The sequence below is a fragment of the Alosa sapidissima genome, chromosome 16 (genome assembly GCF_018492685.1).
Source record: "Alosa sapidissima isolate fAloSap1 chromosome 16, fAloSap1.pri, whole genome shotgun sequence".
NCBI lineage: Eukaryota > Metazoa > Chordata > Actinopteri > Clupeiformes > Clupeidae > Alosa > Alosa sapidissima.
Genome location: NC_055972.1, coordinates 18,539,557 through 18,564,053, shown reverse-complemented (window position 1 = coordinate 18,564,053; position 24,497 = coordinate 18,539,557). Strand labels below are relative to the sequence as shown.

Sequence of the window (24,497 nt, the reverse complement as noted above, 5' to 3'; positions counted from 1 at the left end):
GGGGCAGGGATGTTGAGAGTTAAAGGCTTTCACACATGCATGCTGAGAACATATGTACCTATGCAGTGAGCGGAGCTACAGGGGATATTCACAGTGTTATGCAACTTGCCATTTCACCTCTCACTGAGTGAGGTATATGGCACACGATTCCATCAATTCACAGCTGCAGACTGAGTAATGTATCTATGGAATGGCATCTGCGGTAAATATCAACCAAAGTCAACTCATTAGCTGAATAGGGTCTTTGCATAGATATTGAAGTATGATTAGGAGTGAGTGATTGTAAGTGAAGTGGGTATGTCATTGTAGTTCTATGCCTCTACATCACTGAGGACTGCACGGCTTGGAAGTAGAGTAATCTTGGCCCGAACACTGACCAAGCAACTCCCGTCCTTCCTGATTCCTGACCCAATTTTTGTCTGGCATGCTGGACCATTTTAATGTTTTTATTGGAGCATTACTTTCATATGTGGTAGCCCACTGTAGCCAGTACAAACTGAAATAAATAACGAGACCTACCTTGATGTGCGCAGGTCCCACAGCTTCATGCCATCTGTGATTGCACTCGTTAGAAAAAGGTTGTAGGAGTCCTGGCTCTGACTGCAGTACATGGAGCCCTGCCAGGTTGTAGACAAAAGCTTCAGTTGAGTTGGTTCAGTTAGTGACTGGAAATGGCTGACAAATATTTATTTATCTGTTTATCATTTCCGGGAAGCCCCCAAATCACAGCATGAAATTGATTTCTAAGCCCTAAAATGACCATTTATAACCATTTATCACTAAAGTCTTGGTTGTTAGAGCTTGGTCTGGTGTAAACACAACCTAGGGTCTATTTATGGATGATAACGAGTTCATTAGAACCAAAATGGCTTATAGCTATAATAAATCACTCGTTGAGAAGATCTGGCGCAACGCGATGCATGTTTGTATCGTAAGATTCAGTCGAACGTGCCCACTGATTTGACGCTACCAGAACTCAAAGTAAGGCAATGTGCTGCCTTCAAAAGCTCTTATAACCTCTCTGTACACTTTCAAAGTTTACATTATATTTCGATTTGTCTGTAGGGACCCCTCTCCACACTACTCCCGAAGTGCAAGGCTATTTTAAGCCTTGTCAGTGGTTTGAATATAGAAATTGATTTTGATGTGGCTCCATTTCCACTGCTACAGCCATTTTCGTTGGTAATGCAAGGGTCTATCTGAAAACTCCTGTTAACATAATTTAGGTCCCAAACTAAAGTTTAAACTTATCATTCTTAAATAGACCCTAGGTTGTGTTTACACCAAACTAATCTTTTTTTGGAGAAATCAGACTGGTACACTGTGCTTTTTGGCTCTGCTGTTCTTCAGTGAAGGGCAGTAGGCAGTCAAATGCAGGTGTTTCCTAGCATCTGAGTGGCATGTGGGGGTGAGTGGGGTGGGGAGATGAGGTGAGCTAGATTGGAAACAGGTTGAAGGTAACCCTGACAGTGTGCAAAGTTTCCACCATTACAAGATCATCCAAAACCAACATTCGGCCCAGTGGAAACATATTTGTCGTTCTTTTCCATCTCGCCACAGCTCTAAGATACAGGATTGGAGGGGCACACACAACAGATTCCTTTTTCACCCGACAACAGACACAAAAGAGGGATGCGCCAATCTTGCTGCATGCAGAATTTATGGCTTCCAATTATATCTTTAAATTCTTGGATAATCTGTGGTGGTAGTGTTAGGGGGTGGGGGTCAGGAGGGGAGGCTTGAGAGAGATTTCCAGTAAGTGTGGGAAAATGGGCCTTGGACAACCACTCCAACTTCACTTCTCCCAACAGCACACAGCACTGACGATTTCCAGATTTTTTCCCCCCTCATTGTTATTTATTTTTTTCCTTCTCACAGGATGGAAAGTTGTATGAGAAAGGGGGGGGGGGTGCAGTACCTTTCAGTGCACCGCATATTTGGATGAGTCTCGAGGATGAAGATTTGAGGCAGAAGGCGAGAAAGAAGGCAGGCAGGATTATTCTGAGGATTCTGACAAGGGGATAGCAGAGAAGGTGAGAAGGGCATAGCAGAGAAACAGCAGCAATGACAAGAGGAGTACTGAGGAAGTGTTGAGAGCAGTGTGTGTGTGTGTGTGTGTGTGTGTGTGTGTGTGTGTTGAGGGAAGGGGGATTAAAGAGGACGACAGAGAAAATGTAAGACAAGAGAAGGAGCAGTGTCCATGTTTTAAAGGGAAGATGGCGTGTTTCTGGGCAGCACTGTCTGGAGCATGGAAACAAGGAAGACGGTGTTTGATCAAATTACGGTAAGTGAAAGCAGGAATTTGGAAGACTACCGGTGACATGCAGAAATGTCAGCTATGACTGATCGGGAACAGACAGGAGATAAGAGACAAACGATGGGAGAGGTGAAATGGAGAGGTGCAAAAGGACCAGGCTGGAGGTAGGGTGTTACACATATCTGTTTATAAACATAGCGCAGGAATTCCCAGTGGTCATCAGAGGCTGATCCCCCTGGCCCCTCATCAGAGCCCTCTCATTGACCCTCGGGCCTGAGGAAACACCCTGCAGCAGCCTTTCTATGCGTGGCACACAATGTATGGCGTGACAGGGAGCCTGCGTCTTCGCACAAGGCCAGACGGGGGACTGTGTGGGAGAGTGCGTCTGAACCCAAACTGGGCCGCTACCATAAAGCACTTAATCCAGCCCTTGTAAAAGTGGTTTAAACAGTTGATCCAGGTCGCCCCTCTGTGTTGCAGCTTGGACTGGGGTTGTCTGGAGGGAGGGGGGATGGAGTACTGAGGTTCAAACAGAAAGGACCTCATTAAATGCAAAAGCAAGTCATGCTTTGTGCTACGGGCAAGAAGTCTACAGGTCCCATGTCCATCGTTCCTGGCACCTCTACGATTAAACATTAAGCACCCCATATCAAAACATTCAGATCTTGGTTTATTTGTCAGCAACCAAATAAAAAACAATCTAAGAATCTTACAGACACAACACACATATGTCTCTGAAATGTATTGCCTCTTCTCTTCAATATTTAGGAACTGAGGTTATAATAAGCATGGCAATTATATTAAATCTTTTCAAGTCCAACTGTTTGTGGATTGTCAAAAATTGCTTAACATAAAGGAAAGTGAATTCATAGCTGTCAAACAATGACTCAACAAGTTAGGTAAACCTGTATTCAATTGATACAGCACTAAAGCAACACCAAGGCACTCTTACGGAGAGTTAACTGTACACCCATAAGATCTCCAGACATCCCCAGGCACTGCCGGAATGCGGTAGGACTTACACAACACGATACGATTCAGATCCTCAGATACTAATTTGTCATGTCAGTCTTAATCTGGCCGCACATGGGATTTGTATCCAGACACCAGACGCAAGATGAATGATACTGGAGGGGACCGCTCGTCATGGCAGTCATGGAAACTCTGGCGTACGCGTCTGCCGCCAGGCTGGCCGAGCGTCTTCACACCAGAGAGTCATGGATCCCGCTCGTGTCATGATCACCCGTCCATCAAGCCCACTCTGAAAAGACAACGCTGCTGCTTCACGTCTTATGTAACATAATGCTGTGCGTGGCTTTTTCCAAAGCACCAGGTCTCCCAAGTGTTGGAGATGAGGCTCTCTGCTCGTCGTCTAGCTGACCATAATCCCTGTTCCCCTCCCTCTTCTCTGGCACAACCTGGCACTCTTACACTGGGGCTTCAGACTTAAGCATTTGGTGTCAATGCCAGTATTTTATATTCTGAGCCATATCAATCCCTGCTTCCAAACTCTCTTCAATCTCTGGTGAATCCTGAGAAAAGGGCCCCTGGATTTGCTACAAATACTATGAATCGTCTTTTCTTTTTATTATTATTAACCATCCCTGATGCAAAATGGGTTGCATAGATATTCAAGACTATCAGATAATTTCAATCCAGTCTGCAAATGTAATCATTTCGTAATGCGGGCTAAAATTATTCTTAGAATGGCTTAAGCTTCATTTATGGTGATCTGTCTTTCATCAGTTCCTGAAAGGTTTCAGTCAAAATGGGCACTGTTGAAAGTCTCCAAGACCACCTCAAATAGGAGGATAGAACATGTAGCTATCAACATCCCATAAAAGTATGTTACAGAAACAAATGAGTGTCAATCAGGCCTTCTGTAATTACGATAAAACTTGCAACCAGAACTTTTATTTGCTCTCTCACACATACTCACACACGCACACACCAACCATACTGACTCACAAATTGCCTCTGTTCACAACTCCCGCCAAACCACTTTGGAAGCATATTCCCTTGAGAGATAAAGGGGAATCAGATTCAGTGAATGGAAAGTATCTGTAGATTCAGTTAATGGAGCTCTCACTCCTGGTCACTTCATCGTAGAAATGTATGGAAAAAAAAACAAGAAAGACCATATAAATAATCTGATACTATAAAATCAGTCAAATGCAGGTGGACATTCAAATAAAACTGTGGTTCTACTATGAAATGAAATGGGCTCAGTATACCAACTTTTTTAGCAATCTAAAATATTTCCTTTGTGGTATTTGAAAACCATCAATTGCATTCAAAACACAGAGAAGTTTCCGATTTCTTCCATTTACCAAACAAAACAAAATAGTTTCCTTCTCGTCAACATGCTTGCAGGGACTGTTGAGATTGTTGTGGATAGTCTCATTTTAAGTATATGCTTTGAAATCCCTCAAAAAAATTAAATTGCATTACCATATAATTACGGTGTTTTTGTTTGTGGCATTTGTTACTAATCATAACATGTAAAAATGTCCAACGAAGTATATAAACAGACCTCAAAAGAATTACCCAAATGAGTTCAGTCCCAGGTTTTCAGGCTATTACTTAATAAATATCAATAAACGTATTTGTTAGAATAACACCAATTAACCCCATTCATTATTAACATAATGAATAAAGAGCATGAAGGCATTTAAATAACTTGTAAAACAGGGTTATGGCAAATAGAAATTTAATCCTACAGCATTCTTCCGCTGTTACATAACGTTCTAGAACTATGTAACAACTCCCAATTAAATATCCGTACAACGTTTTTTAATTTTTCCCCCATGCTCATCTATTTATTCGCCAAGAAGAGTGAGTTAGCATGTAATCAATAACAACTTGCTTGATGCAATCCCAAGGCCTGTGATTTTATTGATTCAAACATGTTTTAATCATCAATAAAAACCTGCCTCCTTTTCGAGAAAAGATGAAAAACTAAGAACAAAACAAAAGTCAATGTGCTTCCCATCTTGTAGAGTTGGAGTGTGTTGTTACGGGCGGTGCGAGCCGAGTAGAGGGATGATCTCAGAGGAGACTATGGACCACAGGTTTTTATGGACTTACAGCTTCATGGAATTTTAATCAACCATCTTCACCGACCTGGACATAACCCTATCTGACATCACAAATTCAGAACGGTACAAAATGTTGGCTGCGTAATCTTTTTATAATAGTTTTTTTTTCTATCTACAGACTTGTTTTGGAATATTTTTTTCTCCACACCTCCATGCTTTGCTACAACCATATTTTCGGCCTAGAGGTATTACCATATCAGTATTTGAGGTAGGACAGATATCAATATGCATGTTTTTTTGTTGTTTTTACTAAATGTCAGGTATTACAATATTTCCTAAGAATGCAGACTATAACAAGCTACTACACTGTATAATAATATGTACTGTATATCAGTGTTTTTCCACCTTTTTTGAGCCACGGTACATTTTTTACATTAAAAAATCCTGCGTCACACCACTAACCAAAAATGTAACAAAATTTCACACTGTAGCCTAATACAGCAAAAAATAATGACAATTTAATCTCTCCGGGGCCGTCATATCGCTGGGGGCGAACACCTTACTGTCTATGGGCGACACTTGCCGACAATCAGAGACACCTGTCTGATTTCCAATCAGAGACACCTGTTTCTCCATTGGCCTCCAGTGAGTGTTGCCCCACCATGATGGCAACGCTATTTACGTACGTTCTGCGGTATCTAGCTTTGTAATATCTATTTTTCACCGCCACTTCTTGTGCGCATCACTTAGCAAGTCACTACATTGCAGGCACAGATGTTCAACAATGGCATAGTCTACTATTTGTAACAACTAAATAATAAATGTTTTTGGACCAATTAAGTGAAATTGGACAATTTCCCACGGCACGCCTGATGATCTCTCAGGGCACACTGGTGCAGTGGTTGAAAATCATTGCTGTATATCAACTATTTCACTCCAAGTTATGTCCCCATGGGGTACCATTTGAATCATTCCTGGATGATACCAGTGCAGTTGACATCGGAACGATGTGTGAGAGAATATCTAGTGATGCCTGACAATCCCTTCCCTGAATGGGGGCATTCATTTACCCAAACATGGAGACCCTGAGTTTGAGTTACCTTGTTCTGTGTGATGTGATGGGCAGCTCTGCTGTGGCTCTCTGGGATTTCCATGGCGACACAGCCCACGTTCAAATCAAACACCTGTATCGATCGGTCAGCGCCGCACGACAGCACAATGTCTGAATGCAGTTGAGGAGAGGTTACAACCTTTATATTATCAATGAAGTATAAAACAGCAAAGTGATTGCAGCCTTCACGGTGCCTGTGGAGGAAATAACTACAAATAAAAAAAAGGAACAATGAAAATATTTGCATGACATTTTCAGCCATTCATAGCAAATCTAACTCACTATCCCTGGAGCATGAACAAGAAACCCATAATAACACAATCTGGAAAATTGTACAAATGATTTGATATCTTTTTCCATGAGACATGTTGCCAAGCACAACATCGCTGCATTACCTAAAGCACAAGCATAAACTGTGCGGAACACATGACAGCTTTTGTGGTTCAGTGGATTTATTACTGAATAAATGTATTGTAAACCTTTTAATAGGGAGTGAACTGGAGACATTCCTGAAAATGACAGTAATACAGATGTGTTTTTTTTTTTTTTTTTCAAAAATGGCGGAGATCAGTTGTTCCGCCCTTGGGACTACACGTGAGATCCGTATTAAGCATGGTTGTCTGAGGATGTCATTAAAAAGCACAATTCTGAGTTTGGAGATATGCTGAGCTAAAGCTAATCTTCTGGCTTTCTGGCCTGTCTCCACTAGACTGTCTCTGGAGGTTTACCTAAGGGATAGACTTAAATAATGTGCACTGTGAAGGTTTTGTCTGAAGGCAATTCCATAATACTGCAAGCACTAGTGAGCTGTGATCTCTGCTGGCTTCTTATGTGTGGTGATTTACCACGTTGACATGACAGTCCTCTTCCCTCAGTGGCACTTCATCTAATAAATAGTTTGAATAGGCCAGGTCTGCAATAAAGCAGCTTTTTCCCAGCTCTCACTGGGACCCCCAGCACAAACACGTTTTGGGTCACACCTGTCTCAACTAATCAATACCTCAACAGGTGCTCGGCGAGATCAAAAATGTGGTTGTTTCTGGGTCTTTGGGAAGGGGAAACACTGTGTTAAGGGGCAAATCGGTAACATGATCTGAAAGGATACAGGAGAAAAAGTCATTGATGGCTGACATGGCAGTGATGTCAGTTCCTGACTTTGTGCTGAAACTTCTAACCAGTCTGGAGAAGCTCTTCTGCTCATACCTTCAAAGACACAAGAACAAGGAGAGATAGAGAGAGAGAGAGAGAGAGAGCGAGCGAGAGAGAGAGGGAAGGAAGAAGGGATAGAGATGGAGAGAGGGAGGGAGAGAAAGAGGGAGAGAGAGAGAAGGAGCACATGTGTTAGTCACATGTCAAGTCAAGTAGATTTTATTGTAATTTCAACCATGTACACAGTTCACAGTGAAACAAAACAACTTCTCTCTGGCACCATGGTGCTACATGAAAACACAGTGCAGACAGGGCAACATTAGAGTGCACACTCTACAAACAAGGGCTACATAAAGTGCAGACACTGCATTAAGTGCAGTACATTTGAACAATATGTATAAGCACAAAAAACAGAAAGACAGAGCGTAAAAGACTTGGAGATAGAAGTACATTTATGCAGGGTGTACATATAAACAGTACATAATATATATAATTGTGCACACTGATTCAAACCCATCACAGCTACCAGATTTCCACCATGGTCACTTCTAAGATTTCCATAACCAGATAGTTAGACAGTGGAAAGGGACAGCAAATGAGGAGTGATGGCTGGCAGTGGATTTCCATGTCCGGTTCTTGGCTGTGAGTTAAATGCCGATTACACATTAGTTACCTTTTATTGCTCTTCCAAGCCTGGTCTGAAATGTTAACCGCCAGAGTGGTTGTTTAACTAAGGTGGAAACAGAATAGCCTCCAGTTTTCACCACTTGTGTGGGTGACATGGAACAAGCACTAGCAGCTTATGGTACACGACCACACTCATCTGAGTGGTGTTACATGTCAGCACAGGGCTTGCGGGGTGTGTGTGTGTGTGTGTGTGTGTGTGTGTGTGTGTGGGGGGGGGGGGGGGGGGGGGATGGGGGATTGACTGGAGACAGACACCAATCATATAACAGTAGCAGAAAAACGGATCCCATGGCCCAAGTCTAACAACAAAGCTGCAATTCTGGGTAAAAAAACGGTTGATGAAAAAAAAAAAAAAAAACCTGGAGTGAGATGCCCATATGTGTGGGTTACGACGGAGTTAACTGCTGTGGCTTGAGGCGTCAAACCCTGGCGCTTAGAGGGGTTTTTTGGTGGCAAGCATTATGGAATCCTACAGGCCCTGGGCCAGACTGGGAGTCACACTGCTGGCACTGAACACAAGCCCTCATGACCACTGACTCCAGCTTCACCATGAGCAGAGACAGAGAAAGAGAGAGAGAGAGATAGAGAAAGAGAGAGAGAGAGACCTTGCAACTGTACATCTACAATTCCAGCTAGCTTCTGTTGTTTTTGCTGATACATTTCTCCCGTGTGACTTTTAATGCAACAAAGGAAATACTTATGAACTTATGATACTAGGACTTATCCTAGCCTGAGAACTGAACCCACAACCTCTGTAAGGCTAGAGCCACTGCCATTGCATTAGCATCTCAGCTAGAAGGGCTGAGCCAACATGAGTGCAGGGCTGACAGTTCTCCTCAGCAACCCTTCAGTCAGTCTGTCTAGAACTGCAATTTGGACATTTGTGCTTTACTGTGTCAAGCAGTTGACTGACGCGTAGGCAGATCGTTGACGTGTTTGTTTTTGGTTGTTGCAGTTGGCTGATTTTGCGTTGGCCAAGTTTTTTCAGGCACAGCGATAGCGCGTCAAAACCACTTATCGGCATTTGGATTTTTAACTTCAGATGACACTTCAGAAGATGACTCGTCTCCAATAGTGAGACACTTCTTCATGGTGGTCTTTTTTTAAATCCTCTAAGCGTTTCACACCAAGAACAGACTGAACTTGTTTGAGACTTCATCAACAGGAAAAGTGAACAAATGCCTGTCTTTTGGGTATTCCCCTCCATTTAGCTTTTCACACTTGATGTTTATGTCCAAGACACTTTCCATGGAACAGGCCTCCACTAACCTCTAAAATATGTTAAACAATGCCTTCTATAGTCCTGGATGTGCGCCAAATTGCCTTTTGTATGTATATATGTGCATGAATATGTCTATATTTACAAAAGTATACCCTGATGTATCTCTAAAAATAGATTGTTTAAAGTCACGTCCAAGTATGTACACTGTATGTGTTTGTGATGGTATTTTACACAGAGAGAACTACGCTGGGACAATTTATCAAACACAACTAGTGTGAGTTGAAAATATCATCTTGGCCTTCCAGGAAAAGTGCATGGGAATGTGATTCCAGGACTGCGAGGGGCCTGGGCGTCAAGAGAAAGTGTGGACGGTCTGCTCGCATACCTCTTGATGTCATCACGAGTGGGGTCTAGGTGAGAGAGGAAGAGGTGCACAGAGGAGCCCGAGGCCAGCAGCAGAAACTTGTCCAGGTAGTAAAACTGCACACTTCGGACAGGTTTGGAAAAGCGGTCCCTTCCCTGAGGAGAGACATGCCAAAGATGTAACAGAGGACAGAAACCCGTTTACAACCACACTGTGCGTCTTATTCTTACACATGTCTGGGGCTGTTTCTTTATCTGCCCCCTCTTTCATCGACAGTAAAAGTAATCACCCCTAAAATGAGAGTATTACACAGCTCCTTGAAGCACAGAAGAAGAAAAGGTACAGTATACACAAGGCCCTTAAAGACAATTCAATACCACTTCATGTGCATTTAAAGCAACACCAAAGGATTTTCCCTCTGTCACACGCATGCTATTTGTTTATCCAGCACAGGCTTTGCAAATAACGATGTCCACAGACAAGGTAGAATATTTTGCATGACTTATAAAAGTACGATGTATTGCGACATCAGATGCAAGTCAAATTTGTAGTTTCTTATGTCTCATTCCATCGAACTACAGATCCGCTACCCGATCTGGCAAACTTACATAGTGTGGTTATAGCCGATAGAGGGCCGCGAAGCGAATGCAGAATTGCCATTTACCCTGTTAGGAGTTGATGAACCACTGAAGCGATTTTGGAAACATTATTTTAAGGTATAAAAAACTCTTTGGTGTTGCTTTAATGAGGCTGTTGCCCAAAAATGTCCTTCAGCTGGCATGCCCGTCCTCTCTGAAACCAGCTCGGGCAGTGTCTGCCGAGGACCTAAAGACTGCAGGAATTTTTCCCTTTTTTTCCGTGTGGAAAAAGGGAATCATGAAAGAGAATCCTCCAGACTGGATGGGAGAGAAGTGGTGCCCTCATCAGCGCGTGGCCTGTTTTGTAACAGTAATGTGTTTCTCTTTACCAGGGAGACAAAAGAATGAGGGAGAAAGAGAAACAGACAGCAGAGGGACTAGAAAGAAAGAGAAAGAGAAAGAGAAAGAAAGAAAGAAGGGGAGGGGAAAATGGTAAAATCCTAATGATGCTGATGACAAAAAGGATGATTAGATAATAAGCTTCACTGGCCAACCCACCACCTATTATCATATGGCTAAGCAACACTTATCCTTAAAAACAGGAAAGCAACAAACAGGTTTAGAAGTGTTTTCTTGTTGGGTCACACCAGGAAGCGCAGCAAACATATGTGTGCTCTCTTGACATTCTCTTCCATACCCATCTTTAAGTCTTCCATACCCATCTTTAAGTCTTCAATACCCATCTTTAAGTCTGTCCTACATTATCTTTAAATCGGACAGCAAGACAGCCATGTGCTGCCTCCCTCAGACTCCTCCCCCTGTTTATAGTCATGAAATGTGTTTCTTTATTCTTCTTGCAGCCAAGGTACTTAAATCACTTTGATATAACACATATCAAAACATATATACTCCGGCCAACAGGCACATGGCTGGAATCCCAATGACCTGTCTAAAGATAACTTGAAAGTCATCGAACCGCATCTGAAATTAACAATCCGGCCTGGCTGCAGTTGAGACGCGGAGGCATAAACTAATTGCCCTGGGACTTCTGGGAAAGTGTGCAGTCCAACGAGGACGTTTCGGAAAGGGGGTGTGGGGGTGGGGTTGGCGGGGGCTCTGCACGTGCTCAGGGGCGCTGGGCCTGGACGAGAGGCCGGTGCAGATGTTTGAATGTGACACAGTCAGGATGTGCAGCCAGGACCCCCCTGACCCTCAGCCCTTTGCTCACTTCTTCCAACAAGCTCTACTCGCACCAAAGGCCAGGGGAGGGAGAAAGAGCGAGAGAGAGAAAAAACAAAACGGAATAGGGCAATATTAATAGCTTCCATGTCTGCTTGGTTAGACTTGTCAGACAAACAAAAATATTACATCAGACTCCAGAACTAAAAAAAAAAAAAAAAAAAATGAAAGGCCTTTGGGGGGCTTGGTTCCCATGAGGGACTTTTGTGACTTGTGACTTCCATTAAAAAACGGAATACAAGTGAGCAGGAATGAAATTGGCTTTGTTTTTGATGAAGTCACACAGGAAACAATGATGGGCCAGCAGCAGGATGAGGGCCAGCCCTGCTTTGGGAAGGTTACCATGATAAGGGTGGGCTCTTTGCTTCCAGCAGCCCATATGCGGAGGCTCTGGTCCTCTGATGCACTCAGGAACCAGCCGCAGCTGTGACTCCAGCAAACGCTGCTCACTGCCTTGTTGTGACCTGCGGAAGGCAAACACACCATTAAGAAAGCAAACACGTGAGGTAGAGGTATTAGATGACCATATTCATACTCACAATTCATCCCATGAAGAGAATGACATTAGATTTCTTTCAGCTTGGCCAAAGGCAATTGAATGTATTTTAGAAATATCATCAAATCCTCAAGCCATAGGATAAACTAGTCAGAATAACATAGTCTGCAAGGCCACAGCCACAGGAAGTCAACAGGAGATGCAGGCCTTGACCTCATATAAGCGGCCAGACGAGCAGTCTTCTCACCTCTGCTGCCCCCTAGTGGAGCTATGCAAAGCCACATCCGTTCTCTGCAACCAAGAAGAGCAATCGGAAGTGTGCAGACCAAACATGTCCCCAAAACATCCTTGACCTATGTTGTTTTTCCCGAAGGATTTGTCAGCGCAGTGTTCCCGGTAACAATCCAGAACACACTGTACCGTCTGTCAGCCTTCAGATCAGGAAGCAAGTTCAGAAATGTAGGATTCTGTGGTAGAATTCTTCCAGACAGCCCTTTAAATCAGAGCGTTTCCCCCTCCAGAAGAACACTCTTAGTCATTATGGCCTGGACAGATCAAGGGGAAAAAGCAGAGACTCGGTCCCTCCTGTGTCCCCCCCCACCCACCCCCCATCCCACCACCACCCTCCCCTGGGCCATGTGGGGTGAGTGGCTCACTACAACTAAATGTTTTGGAGCGATGGAGATTTGATCTGTGCAGGAATGTGCAGCTGCTGCTTCCCCTGTCACCCCCTTCTCTCTCTCTCTCTTCTTGATACCTCAATGGCTAACACAGGAGCAACGGCAAGCCACGCGCGTCCGGCCAGCTTTGAAATTGAGACTGCCCTGGCTGAGGGAGAGCGAAGGAGCCCTGGCAGGACGCTGCCGTAGAAGAGAACTGGAATTGTTCGGCTGCGGTGCAGACATGACTGCCTTGTGACAGCGGGATTAAGCCAACAACAACACCATGCCTGCGATCGCGTGTTCGCACATCTGCAGTAAAAACCACCACCAATGCCACTCGCACAAGAGCCATATTTCAACATAAACACATTAAAATACCCCTAGTGAACACTGAATAAAGCCATTCCCTCTCATCTTCTTTGTTTCCCTCTCCTTGGCTGTCCTCGCCTGCTTGCACCATCTCCTACAAAGCTGGCACTACCTAATAACATACGTTAAGTAGCACAGCTGGCTGTGCATGTGGAACAGCAGTTCTTTACTCAGCTGCATGTACAACTTCTCAGCTCCCTAAGATCACCTGAGTGAAACCAAAGAAGCGCAATGATCGGTTATCGGCAGTATTATCCACAAATATGAATGATTCTGCTTTTGTACATTTCCACAAACCTCTTTTGTCCAACACCAGTGGTTTGAAACAAAACAATCAATCAAACAAACAAACAAAATCAACATGCAGCAAAAGCAGAACAAACATGCCCTGGAATTGTTATGGTTTTCATGATGCAGTTCTGGCAGTTCTGCTCAAATTTGTTTCCACTTCCTGTTATCATAAATGTACCAAAAGACTGAACTCTGAATGGTCTTCATGAGTGAATGATCTACAATAAAAGGGATGAAGTAAAGTATAGAGAGAAATGTTTTAACTCAAAAAAAACTGTCAAACCAATTTTGTACTACCGTCAACTTTGGAGGCTACTGCTCTTTTAGAAGGTTTACATTTTCCAGGTAAAGTATCACTCTCAGGCAAGGGCATAAAAGCAGCATCACAAAAAAAACATAACTGAATTCTGATACTTAATGATCTCACTTTTATCACCAGACCATCAATCCAAGTAGTAAAAACCATCATTCAGGGTTGTAAAACAAATATGAAATATGTGTTTGATCTTACTCTGTCAGAATTAGTGCACATTTGGTTCAGTGGGCCACAGAGGGGGGAGCACAAAAACAAACTGACATTCCAATGCAACTACTTGGATTCTCATCAGGGCCCTAACTCTCCATGGATGAGATGCATGATGATTGACATGGGCGTGAGCTGGTGCTTCAATAAATAATGGCATAGACTAAGAGGGTCTGTGCCACCTGGCCCCTCTCCCTCAAGAAATCCCATTGGGGAGACACTGTTGGGGGGCGGGGGTTGGGGGGTGCTGGGGGGATGACATATGGCCCAGAGTAAAACATACAGCGCAGCACCAAAATAAACACAAGGCCAAGAGAGCCCACACCAATACCTGTGTAGACAGATGGGCTGCCTGAGAGGGAACACTTGTACAATAACACTGATGAGTCTCCAAGACCACACAGGACCTGCTTTCCATTTCCTGGGGGAGAGAGAGAGAGAGAGAGAGAGCGAGAGAGAGAGAGAGAGAGAGAGAGAGAGAGAGAGAGAGAGAGAGAGAAGAGAGAGAATGAAAGAGAGCGAGAAGGTGAATAAATCATCATCAAGTGATCATCATCAGGTTCAGCAACTTAACCACTTTTGGGTCAAATACTAATAATACACCTGAAGCGTGGCTAATAACATGAGAAAGAAACACCAGAAATATCTGAGTCTGGGGTTAATGTCTGCAAACATGCCTCTATAAAACTCTCAATGCCATTTTATAACCCTGGAACTGGGCTCCTAACATCTGCGATGCTGGTTTGTGCTTTAAGTGGGAGAAGACAGGGGGTTGCCAAGCCTGGAGTGGCAGGGAACCCATTTAGTTTTTCCTAAGGTTGCAAACCATTTCTTTTATTTGTCTGACCTAAATGGAGACGCAAGGCTGTAAGTGGTTAGTCACGTGCGGTCAATTCAGCGCGTGTGTGTGTGTGTGTGTGTGTGTGTGTGTGTGTGTGTGTGTGTGTGTGTGCACGCATCTCTCTCTCTCTGTGTGTGTGTGTGTGTGTGTGTGTGTGTGTGTGTGTGTGTGTGTGTGTGTTATTGTATCAGACTTACCTGAGTACTGTAGACAAAAGACTGGTGTGTGTGTTGGAGAGGCACTCAGAAGCGTGTGCTGAGCTGAGGGAGCAGCCAGGCCTGATGGGTACTCACGGAGGAGACCATCACTGACGTGGGAACATTCACACAAGCAGAGAAAGCAGACATGTTTCTAAGGCTACAAAAATATTTACTGAAATGATTTGTAGTAGAGACTCTTTTCGTGTTACGGTCAGGAGTACTCACATCTTTTTGGTTGTCTTAGTAGGCCTTTGGGTTTTCTTCTGAATGTTGGTTTTGGGTGTAAACATTTTTCTCCTAAAAAGCAAAACATTGACTTCAATGTTGCTTACAGTTACTGTTGCAATACAGCTGAGTGATGATATGATCATTCTTAGACATGCCATAGACATAGGCATTCTTTGAACTGCCATAACAAGTGACATATGAATAATGTTACGAATGTACTTCATTCATCTGGACCTTACAAATTTACGGGATTTACGATATGTATTTCTACATATGCTTTAGAGCACAAAGAATATGAAAAAGCAGAAATCTGAGGACAAAACTCTCTAGAAACACGTGGAGTGACCTCAACGCCAATGACCAATAATCTCCGTGGTCCATTTACATGCCATGAACAGATCAAATTGGTTCCGATGCCATCAGTACAATGTGGAACATATTATACTTCCATACAAAAGATGTCACTTTAGATATTTTGTTTTCATTACAGCGCTTGTTATTATGTAAAGGCAAAGTTCATGTTCCTTTGATCAAGAGAAGACTTAAAATCTAATAAATCAAAGTAACATTCTGATCAATTGAGACAGTTTCCAACCCTTTGGTCCCTTTTTCCGTAACCACATGCTCTTGAACTGAAATATAGAGTTTGATCAATGATGTTACTCACTGAGAGCACACTGCATATCCAGATGATTTCACCTGTGTGTGAAACACAACTGATTGGTCCTTCACACCACCTGGCTTGCCAGGGCCTAAGGAGGACAGAGAGAGAGAGAAAAAGAGAGAGAGAGACAAAGAAAGAGAGAGAGAGAGAGAGAAAGAAAGAGAGAAATATTTTTACAAAAGAAAAATCATTGGGTTGCCATGTCATTAAAGCACTAAAAGGAAGTACAAAGAAAATGTCAATGTAATTCGCTATGCTGTGTTCAGAACAATGTGTGCCATTCATCAATGACTGATTGACTGCTTCCTGCATCAAGGTGTAAACCTGCTAAATGAAATCACTTTTTCCAGGTCATTATTTTATTATTTTAAAAAACTTGCCTGCTGGTCATAGCAGGACACATGCTAAATAGTTGGTATGCTGGAATGAAAACTAAATGTGACTCGTGTCACATGTCACTCAATTAGCTACACAATAGCACATTTTCAATAAAATGCCAACTACCATATTCATGGATTTCTAATAAAAACAAAAATATATAGCTGGATTTAATTCCCTTCCTGTTAAAAGGAGTGATCAACTTTAAGCGTGGCCTGACTTAAACCTCAGACTTTCTGCTCAACCCGAGGGCTGAAACTGAGCCCCTGACAACAGCAGGTATGCAACTCAGGATGGGTCCAACTCAGGATGGGCCTGGAAGCCTCCCAAGAATAATTAGCCAATTCAACCGGAGCCGCAGGGAATGCGTAACAGTAGCAGGGCCAAGGGTACTAGGACGCTGTCTGAGCCATCAAGGACCCTCTCTTCCTGTGTGCTGTACGCTTTTTAAAAAAAAAATATATATTTCCTTTGCAGTGGTGCCTGGAATTGACCTGGGGGGAAAAGTGGGACACAGCTGGTGACCTGGGTGTGTCAGGCGCTGAGGGCTGCGGCCTGTGATGGGTGAAGGAGGTGGGGGAGGGTGGTGGTGGTGGTGGGGGGGGGGGGGGGGTATCGGTGGGTTGATGGGTGAAACAGTCGGACAGCTTTCCCTGACGAGAGAAAATGAATATGCATTGCTGGCGACCTCACCCCCATCTCCGCCGGTACGGGCTGAGTGCAAACGGATAGAGTGGGTGAGAGCAGAGAGAGGAAGAGCAGCAGCATCTGTCTGCATGCCACCTTCACTGGATTTCACCCAATCCAGCAGTTTCCACAACAAGAGACCGTTTCATAGTTACTGTTGGAAGACGAGTCGGAAAATCATGAGAGGAAACAAATAGCAGTGCATCTGAAAGAAATGATTGAAACGATTGAACACGGTGCAACTTCTTGCGGCTTGAGACAACTACTTTGTCAGGCACGAAAAAAAAGGGGGAAACAGTTTGACTTACAATATGCATGTCAGGAATAAGAGCCCTTTGAATCTATGTATCCTCTTATCCTTTGAAATCTCATTTTACATTTTTGTGCAGTAAACTTGAATTGTTACTGTGGTTTGTTGCATGCCTGGATAGCATTTGCTATGAAGGCCATGAGTTATGTTCTCCAGGGAGAAAGTATGGAACATTCCTAAATCAGTAGGAAACAATATCAAAAGCAGAATGCACCCATCGGCTGGCATTTTAACTCCTTAACTTCCGTGGGTTGTTGAACATACTTAAAAGTCCCCTCTTAAAATTCCATGATTTCTAGCCTTGGTGAACCCAGAAAAACCTGTTGGCACATTTTAATTTATTCTGCAGGTACATCCGGATTTCTCACATTGGAGCCGATTTCACCAAAAACCCAGGAACCAATCACAATTGCTTATCTGTTATGCATACAATTACATGGGAGGATGGTTGACACTAAAAATGGCTGCGCTGGTGGTGTCACTTATAAACAACAGGGATGTGTTTTTTTTTTTCTTTGTAACTGAATAAACAACTGCATAAAACCTTTACATACGAGAAAGATGCGGTTGCTGTTCATATTGGCATAGAGCTTTCACAAAAAAAAACCAGGCAAACCCAGAAAGTAGGAAAAGGCCTTAGACAAGCGCTAATTTATACACTAGCGTGTTTTACAAATGAGCAAATAGCCAAGATTGCAGCGCGAGTAGAAGAGACATGGAGGCAGACTGGGGAGACGGCGAGGTTGGGGGTGTAAATATTTGAGGTTTTCTGGTGTTGCGTTAAAGTCATGCACCAGCTCCTAAGTCACACCCCCCCCCACACACACACACTCTACTCCACCCTCAACACACACACCTTCTCCACACACACAGACACACACAATCACAGCAGCAGGTCCAAATCTCCTCTCCACCTCCCCTGCTCCTGATCTCCAAACAGCACATTTCTTAGGTCTGTGTGTAATCACCAGGCATAAACCACTGTCTGAGCTACTGTCTCCAGCAGAGCTGGCTCTGGAGCTGCCAAAAGCTAACGAGACCCACGATCACACACACACACACACACACACACACACACACACACACACACACACACACACTTAAAACAGGCTGTCTCCCACCTCAAAGAGCTGCAAAGCCTCCACAAAAACAAAATAACAAATCACTGCACTTTAAGCAAGGACGAAAAATAACTGGAGGGTGGACAATAGAGGCTTGTCACGAGGACGTGTGTTGCTGTATGCAGACCGTTCAATGCATTTATGGCATAATAGCAGGGAGTGTATTAATAGGTCCTAAGAAAATCTGGCGATGACAGACATCAACAAAGTATAAATCTAGGATAATACATGAGTGGAAAAGACTTCATCCAAACATGACCACTAGCGTGGTAATACTTTCCAACAAAGTGGCTTTTAAAAGAGCTTTTTTGGTGTACAGTACGTGCGCTGGGTATGGGGGTTTCATTGAGGCTTTCACTACGTTAAAAATGTGGTGTTGGCGACACATACCTGCTTTCTTGGGGGGGTTGGGGTCTCTTCTTGTAAGCTCAGCGTTCAGAGGGGAAGTGGGCATCGGTGGGAAGCTGAAAGGGAAAGGGATGGTGTTGGGGGGGGGGTGAAGAAAAGTTCCATTGCTGGAAACAACCAAGCTCTGCATTTTCCAAGCTCCGTGTGTCTCCAGCTGCGTGACATCCACTCTTTCAGCACTGCAATGCGGCTGAGTCATACAAAAAAAAAGCCGTCGGCCTGGTGCCAGCTTCTGTTGAAACAATGAAAACAGCACGCTTTGGGGGGGCTGAGGACAAACGCTTTGCCCCATGCCAGGCAAAGCCATAAAGCACCCTCACATGCCCCCATCCTCTCTGTGCCAGCTGGGTGCCAGTGGAGCCTTGATGAAAGAGGGAAGAGTGTGGCAGAAAAAGACTTTCATTGTGTCTGGTCTAATGAGTACAGTCAACATCCCCAATTACCACAAATAAACTGTGCCCAAAGAAGTTAGGCACTTAGCATAATTGCCCATCATGAGGTCTCAGAGGAGGGGAAACCAGTGCCTGAGCCTGACGCAGTTTTGGTGCCTGACGGAACGTGCTGAACAGCATTTCTGACACACTTGAGCATCCCGTTTGCATTTCCATTCATTCCTTCATTCACTAACTCATCTGAGGCCTAACGTGCAAACGTTGTGTACGCCATGCTCACGCTCAACTGTGTCAAGAGTGAAGCGAAAGTGAGAATGTGCGGTCCTCCGTTCCAACTTCATGTCTGGCGTATGCACATTTATGGTTGCAGTCAGCTGGAGATACTATGCAGTGCTACTAATATTACGAGTTTGTTTATGTGTCTGTAAGCCCACATGTGAAAACTATTACTCTACAAGTATTCACACAGTATTGACACATGGGCCTTATTGGGCATAGCAACACATTGTGGTGTATGCCGTTAAATAAATGGAAATGGAAGCATGCTCAAATACAATGCTATGCAATACGGAGTCTACTATATTTTTAGAGGATATGGCTAATGGCAAAAAAATGCTGTATAACATGTATGTAAAGATTTTTTTATTCCATGATGATGACTGGGTTATCACTTTAGAACTATCCTGTGCTTAGTGAGGTCTGGCTTTACAGTGTTATACTGTGAGGAATCACACATTTGCCCATTCACTACCACACTGGGCTTCTTGACAATAAGGCGTGATGATAATGCATGTACTAGTGCAGGCTACATTTCTCATGGATCAGGATGCTTTCTATGACGTTTAGTCATGCCTGATATGACTTTCCCATGTGTGGTGTTCACTTGTCAACAGTTTGACATTTTGGCAGGTCATAATTATGACCGTTGCGCAGCGAAGCGGCGGTCATATAGGTTTAGTCAGATTTTTTTTTTTTCTTTTTCGCATGTCCAAATTTCCGTCAAGGACTCCCGGGACACTGAAAGACCGGGGTACACGAAACTTGGTGGGCATGTAACCCCACATGGATAGCATGGAACCATCGTTTTTCATTTTGATCTGTAGGCCCCCCGCTGGACTGGACCCCCCGAAAGGAGGGTAGGGCAGACACAGTTTTCTGTGAATATCTTGAGAACTGTAGGGCCTAGGATGACTAATTTTTTCCGAATGTTTGCCTTCAGGGGTCATGTTAACCCATTCCATATGCACACATGTGCATAAACAGATACACACGCACACATACATTCACAGTAATCATACGTATGACACATACTCACACAGTAGACATATGTACGCATGCATGCATATGCACAAACACAGGCACATAATGTACGCAGGCACACACACGCACACACACGCACACACACACACACACACACACACACACACCCACACACACAAACATAAACATGTACACGCACACATGCACACAATTCAAGAATTTCTCAGAATTATGAACAGGCAAGATGGGGGTGGGGTTGTATAAAATGAATTTTACATGCGAAATCTATGAACTAATCATGTTTTGGTACTTGTTGTCTAGAAGATACCAGTGAGAATTGGGTGTGGATAATGCAATTTAGTGCGACAGAATCATATAGGCCTTTCAGCGTGATTTATTTTTGTGGAAAAAATGTGCTGGACTGGGCGGCGGTCATATTTTGTACCGCTCTGCGGTACATCTAGTTATATATTGCATTGTATGTGTGTGTGTGTGTGTGTGCACAGCAACACAGCTTCAAGTGTACTCTACATTTTAGTATGCTTTCTATACAAGGCTTTGTACAAGAGGCCCCTGGTCTTAAATTTGTATACAGTGAATGCATAACATATACTGTGCGTGAAACTTCTTGTGCTTCCTAGAAACAAGAAACTAAATATGTAATATGGATGCAGCCTGCACACCAAGTTCAGACACAAGAGAGAGCAATCAGCGAACATCACCTGGGCACCACTGAAAGCTCCTGCCCAGGGAAGGCCTTCTCAAGCTGGGAGCAGAGACCATCCAGCTGCCCTGGAAGCCTGATGTCCCACAGTGCCATGCGTGGCTCAAACAGAGAAGTCACCACACAGTGTATCTACAGAAGGAAGAAAATACCGGCAACACATAGAGGATGAAAGTGTGTGTGTGTGTGTGTGTGTGTGTGTGTGTGTGTGTGTGTGTGTGTGTGTGTTTAGTGGGCGAGGGAGCGTTCATCAAATGCTGCACTGCTTCATGGCCTCTCAGAGGGAGTAGGACAACCTATTTTTCTTGCAGGAAGGAAACCGCAGCCAGATCTAGTAAATCCTTTACGTCTCAAATAATCATGGCAGCACGAAACCATAAACTACTAATTGCAGCACTATAAAAATACCATAGGTTCTATAGATGTGAACTCCAAGACAGTTATCAGGATTAACTGCATGGAACAATAACAAATATGTATTATTTCACATACACATTTGATTCACGTGACTTTCGTACAGAGTCGAGTTTCAGCAATAAAAAAGCTCTGACAGCATGAGAAAGGAGTAACATACTGTAGAGAGTCTGACTGATGGAAAATATACAGTAATAGGTCTTAGCAGAGAGAGAGAAGGTCAGACAGTAAACATGAAAGCAGGCAATTAATGTCATTTCACCACTCCAGTTCCAGGATACACCCTTAAATGAAATTACTTACATTACAGTCTGTCTGGGTGACAGCCAAGGATCCAGCCAAGGTGATGCTAAGGTCGGGATAATCTTAAAGACAAGAGCCAAGACTGATAAGACATTTTTCTAATCACACCAAGAGATGTCCCATTATATGATGAATGTTATGGTGATATGATATGATATGGTGAAATGCTGGTCAATCTTGGTTGTTTGTTTTAAACACATACCGGTACTCTCTCTCTCTCTCTCTCTCTCTCTCTCTCTCTCTCTCTCTCTCTCTCTCTCTCTCTCTCTCTCTCTCTCTCTCTCTCTCTCTCTCTCTCTCTCTCACTCACACTCACACACACACACACACACACACACACACACACACACACACACTTTACATGGGAAACCTTTAAAGTGGAAGGCCATGAGGAGCTCTGAAGAAGCCAAGTTCACTAGGTACAAGCCATCAGAGCTGCCTATCCACAAACAGCCACCGTCTCTGTAGGAGACAGAATCACTGAGATCAGTAGCAGCATAGGATCTGTTTTCAAAGAGACACTGATGGAAAAAAGAGATACCATAACACCATGGGAAAGGGGGGTGGGGGGCTGCTGCGACGGTTAGCTGGAAGCACTCATGGGCCCACTGAAGTTTTGGAGCTTCATCCAGCCTTGGATCTGCCTCAGCATGAAGGCTGCATAGGTCTACTGTAAATCACGTTCTGGAAAGCTGGCCGGTCGACTCATTCGTGCTGCCGTCTAAACAAAAGCAGTGTGGCAGAAGCGATGGGGTCTGGCTAATCCACAGTGATTCACGGCCTTGAGTCCCAAAAAACCGCCGGCTCAGCTAGACAGGGAAGATATACCCTGCAGACAGGCCACAGAGTAGCGGGCAACCCTCAAAGATTCCATGCTCAAAAAATTACTCTCACTGTAACCGAAACAAAAAGCCCAGATACTGTCACCCTTATAAATAAATGGGTATCAGAACCAGAGGGGGAGAACAGAAAAAGGGCGGTTTCTGCCCCATGTGCCCTGGCTAGATCAAAGAGGGGAGGCTGTATTCCCTATTATTTTGGCAGTGGGGAATGTGTTCAAGTTGATACTCAGCTAATTCTTGTGACCACCTTACTGTGTGTATTTGCCCCTTTTTGGTCATCTTTAATACCAGAAAGATGGAAATCACAACCATATCTCCTTAGGCCAGCTCATGTAAATGTTAGGGCTATTAACCATAGTGGTTCATTTGGACTTCAGAAATGAACTCCAGGCCTATAGTCTCCGGTCCAAAAGCTCACACAGGGTAGAAAAGGCCCGTGTCCTTGTAAACCATGGCAACAGCTGCTGTTTTGACAGCTTGGGACTGTTAACCTTGCTTTAACTGCCCTTTAATACAAGGTTTCCTGCAATTGCTATGGAAACATCCATACCTAATTAGTGTCTGCGACATGTATGTGCAGGAGCAATTTCCAAACCTTTGTGACAGCACGATATGTGTGTGTGTCCGTGAATGAATAGTCACATTACATATTGTCATTTCTTACACTAGATTTCCCTGGAACACTCACTCCCTATGGAAGAAAAGACAGCAAAAGGAGAAAGAAAGGAGGGGGAAATACTTGACCACATGGATAGATAAACAGCTACTCAACTGGAAGAGACATGAGATGGATCCATTAAATTGCCTAATAGAGCTTTAATAAACACAATATTCACTCTCAGTGCCCCATAACTTTCCCTTGAACTTTCATCCCTGTCACCGCCCCTGCCCATGGATCCATCAAAATAGAGGAGACATTATTCTGGATTTTGTACCTCTCCTCTGTGTGTCTTGAATAAGGCTTAAATGTGAAGATTCCCAAAACTGGCTTTACTGTTTCAACTATCACACCATCCCCTGTAGTTGCTGGAAAGAGAGACACACAGTAAGTGCTTATTCCCAAAGAACAGATATATTGCTTCCCAAGATAATGTAGAGAAGAGTCAAACCTCAATTGGATAAAGTTTCATAAAACATAATGTTCCATAATATATTTTTATGGCAAAGGCCTGTAAATATGACAGAATTGGTAGATAACTGCATCCATCCAAAACCTGATATCCCTGCTGTCTGTTGTGCTTGGCTCTCCTGAATCCTCCTCTGTTTTTGTTCTATGTTATGTAAATCCAGTTTCGTTACCAAGCGACATTTGTAATCATCCAGGACAGTGTGATGCCAAACCTTGACAGACACACAGAGCCCATGTGTTAAAAATTACAGACTCGCAATGGCAGTGTGTGTCCAACATGGCTGAGTGTGTGTTCATTCAGTTGTGTCTGTGTGTATTTGCCACACCTGTCCATCAGAAGATCCAGTGATCAGTTGCTTACTGTCCTCAGTGACATAAACACTTAACAGTGGGCAACCTGCAAAAAAAAAACAAAAAAAAAACTGTGTATATTCTAGAAAATGTCACAATACTGAATCCATGCTAATGTCTCTCCACATGCAAAAATACAAAACATACAGCAATATCCTGAAGCTTTAAAGCAGGCTTATACTGACCACATACCTGAGAGTACAGCAGATTGATAAAGTATCTCCTCTTTTGCCAAATCCCAGACCTAGCACAACAGAAA

The 24,497-nt window shown here is 43.6% G+C and overlaps 1 protein-coding gene across 6 annotated transcripts in view; it reads right to left on the bottom strand.

Moving 5' to 3' along the window:
- The window catches only part of wdr27 (WD repeat domain 27), a 55,775-nt gene that overhangs the window by 29,472 nt on the left and 1,806 nt on the right, over window positions 1–24,497 (bottom strand). For 2 of the 6 annotated variants that reach the window (XM_042065186.1, XM_042065188.1), the window contains exons 5-21: window positions 24,431–24,482; window positions 24,214–24,284; window positions 23,973–24,099; window positions 23,694–23,784; window positions 22,278–22,378; window positions 21,917–21,978; window positions 21,198–21,331; window positions 18,806–18,879; window positions 15,923–16,007; window positions 15,253–15,324; window positions 15,025–15,134; window positions 14,318–14,407; window positions 11,988–12,109; window positions 9,850–9,983; window positions 7,512–7,609; window positions 6,396–6,517; window positions 520–617 (exon numbers count right to left, since the gene is read on the bottom strand). In XM_042065186.1, the coding sequence (XP_041921120.1) occupies window positions 520–617; window positions 6,396–6,517; window positions 7,512–7,609; window positions 9,850–9,983; window positions 11,988–12,109; window positions 14,318–14,407; window positions 15,025–15,134; window positions 15,253–15,324; window positions 15,923–16,007; window positions 18,806–18,879; window positions 21,198–21,331; window positions 21,917–21,978; window positions 22,278–22,378; window positions 23,694–23,784; window positions 23,973–24,099; window positions 24,214–24,284; window positions 24,431–24,482 (1,643 nt within the window). Of the gene's footprint in view, window positions 1–519; window positions 618–4,194; window positions 4,356–5,249; window positions 5,397–6,395; window positions 6,518–7,511; window positions 7,610–9,849; window positions 9,984–11,987; window positions 12,110–14,317; window positions 14,408–15,024; window positions 15,135–15,252; window positions 15,325–15,922; window positions 16,008–18,805; window positions 18,880–21,197; window positions 21,332–21,916; window positions 21,979–22,277; window positions 22,379–23,693; window positions 23,785–23,972; window positions 24,100–24,213; window positions 24,285–24,430; window positions 24,483–24,497 lie in introns of those variants that run through there. The other 4 variants (XM_042065187.1, XM_042065190.1, XM_042065189.1 and 1 more) reach the window with 4 other exon arrangements.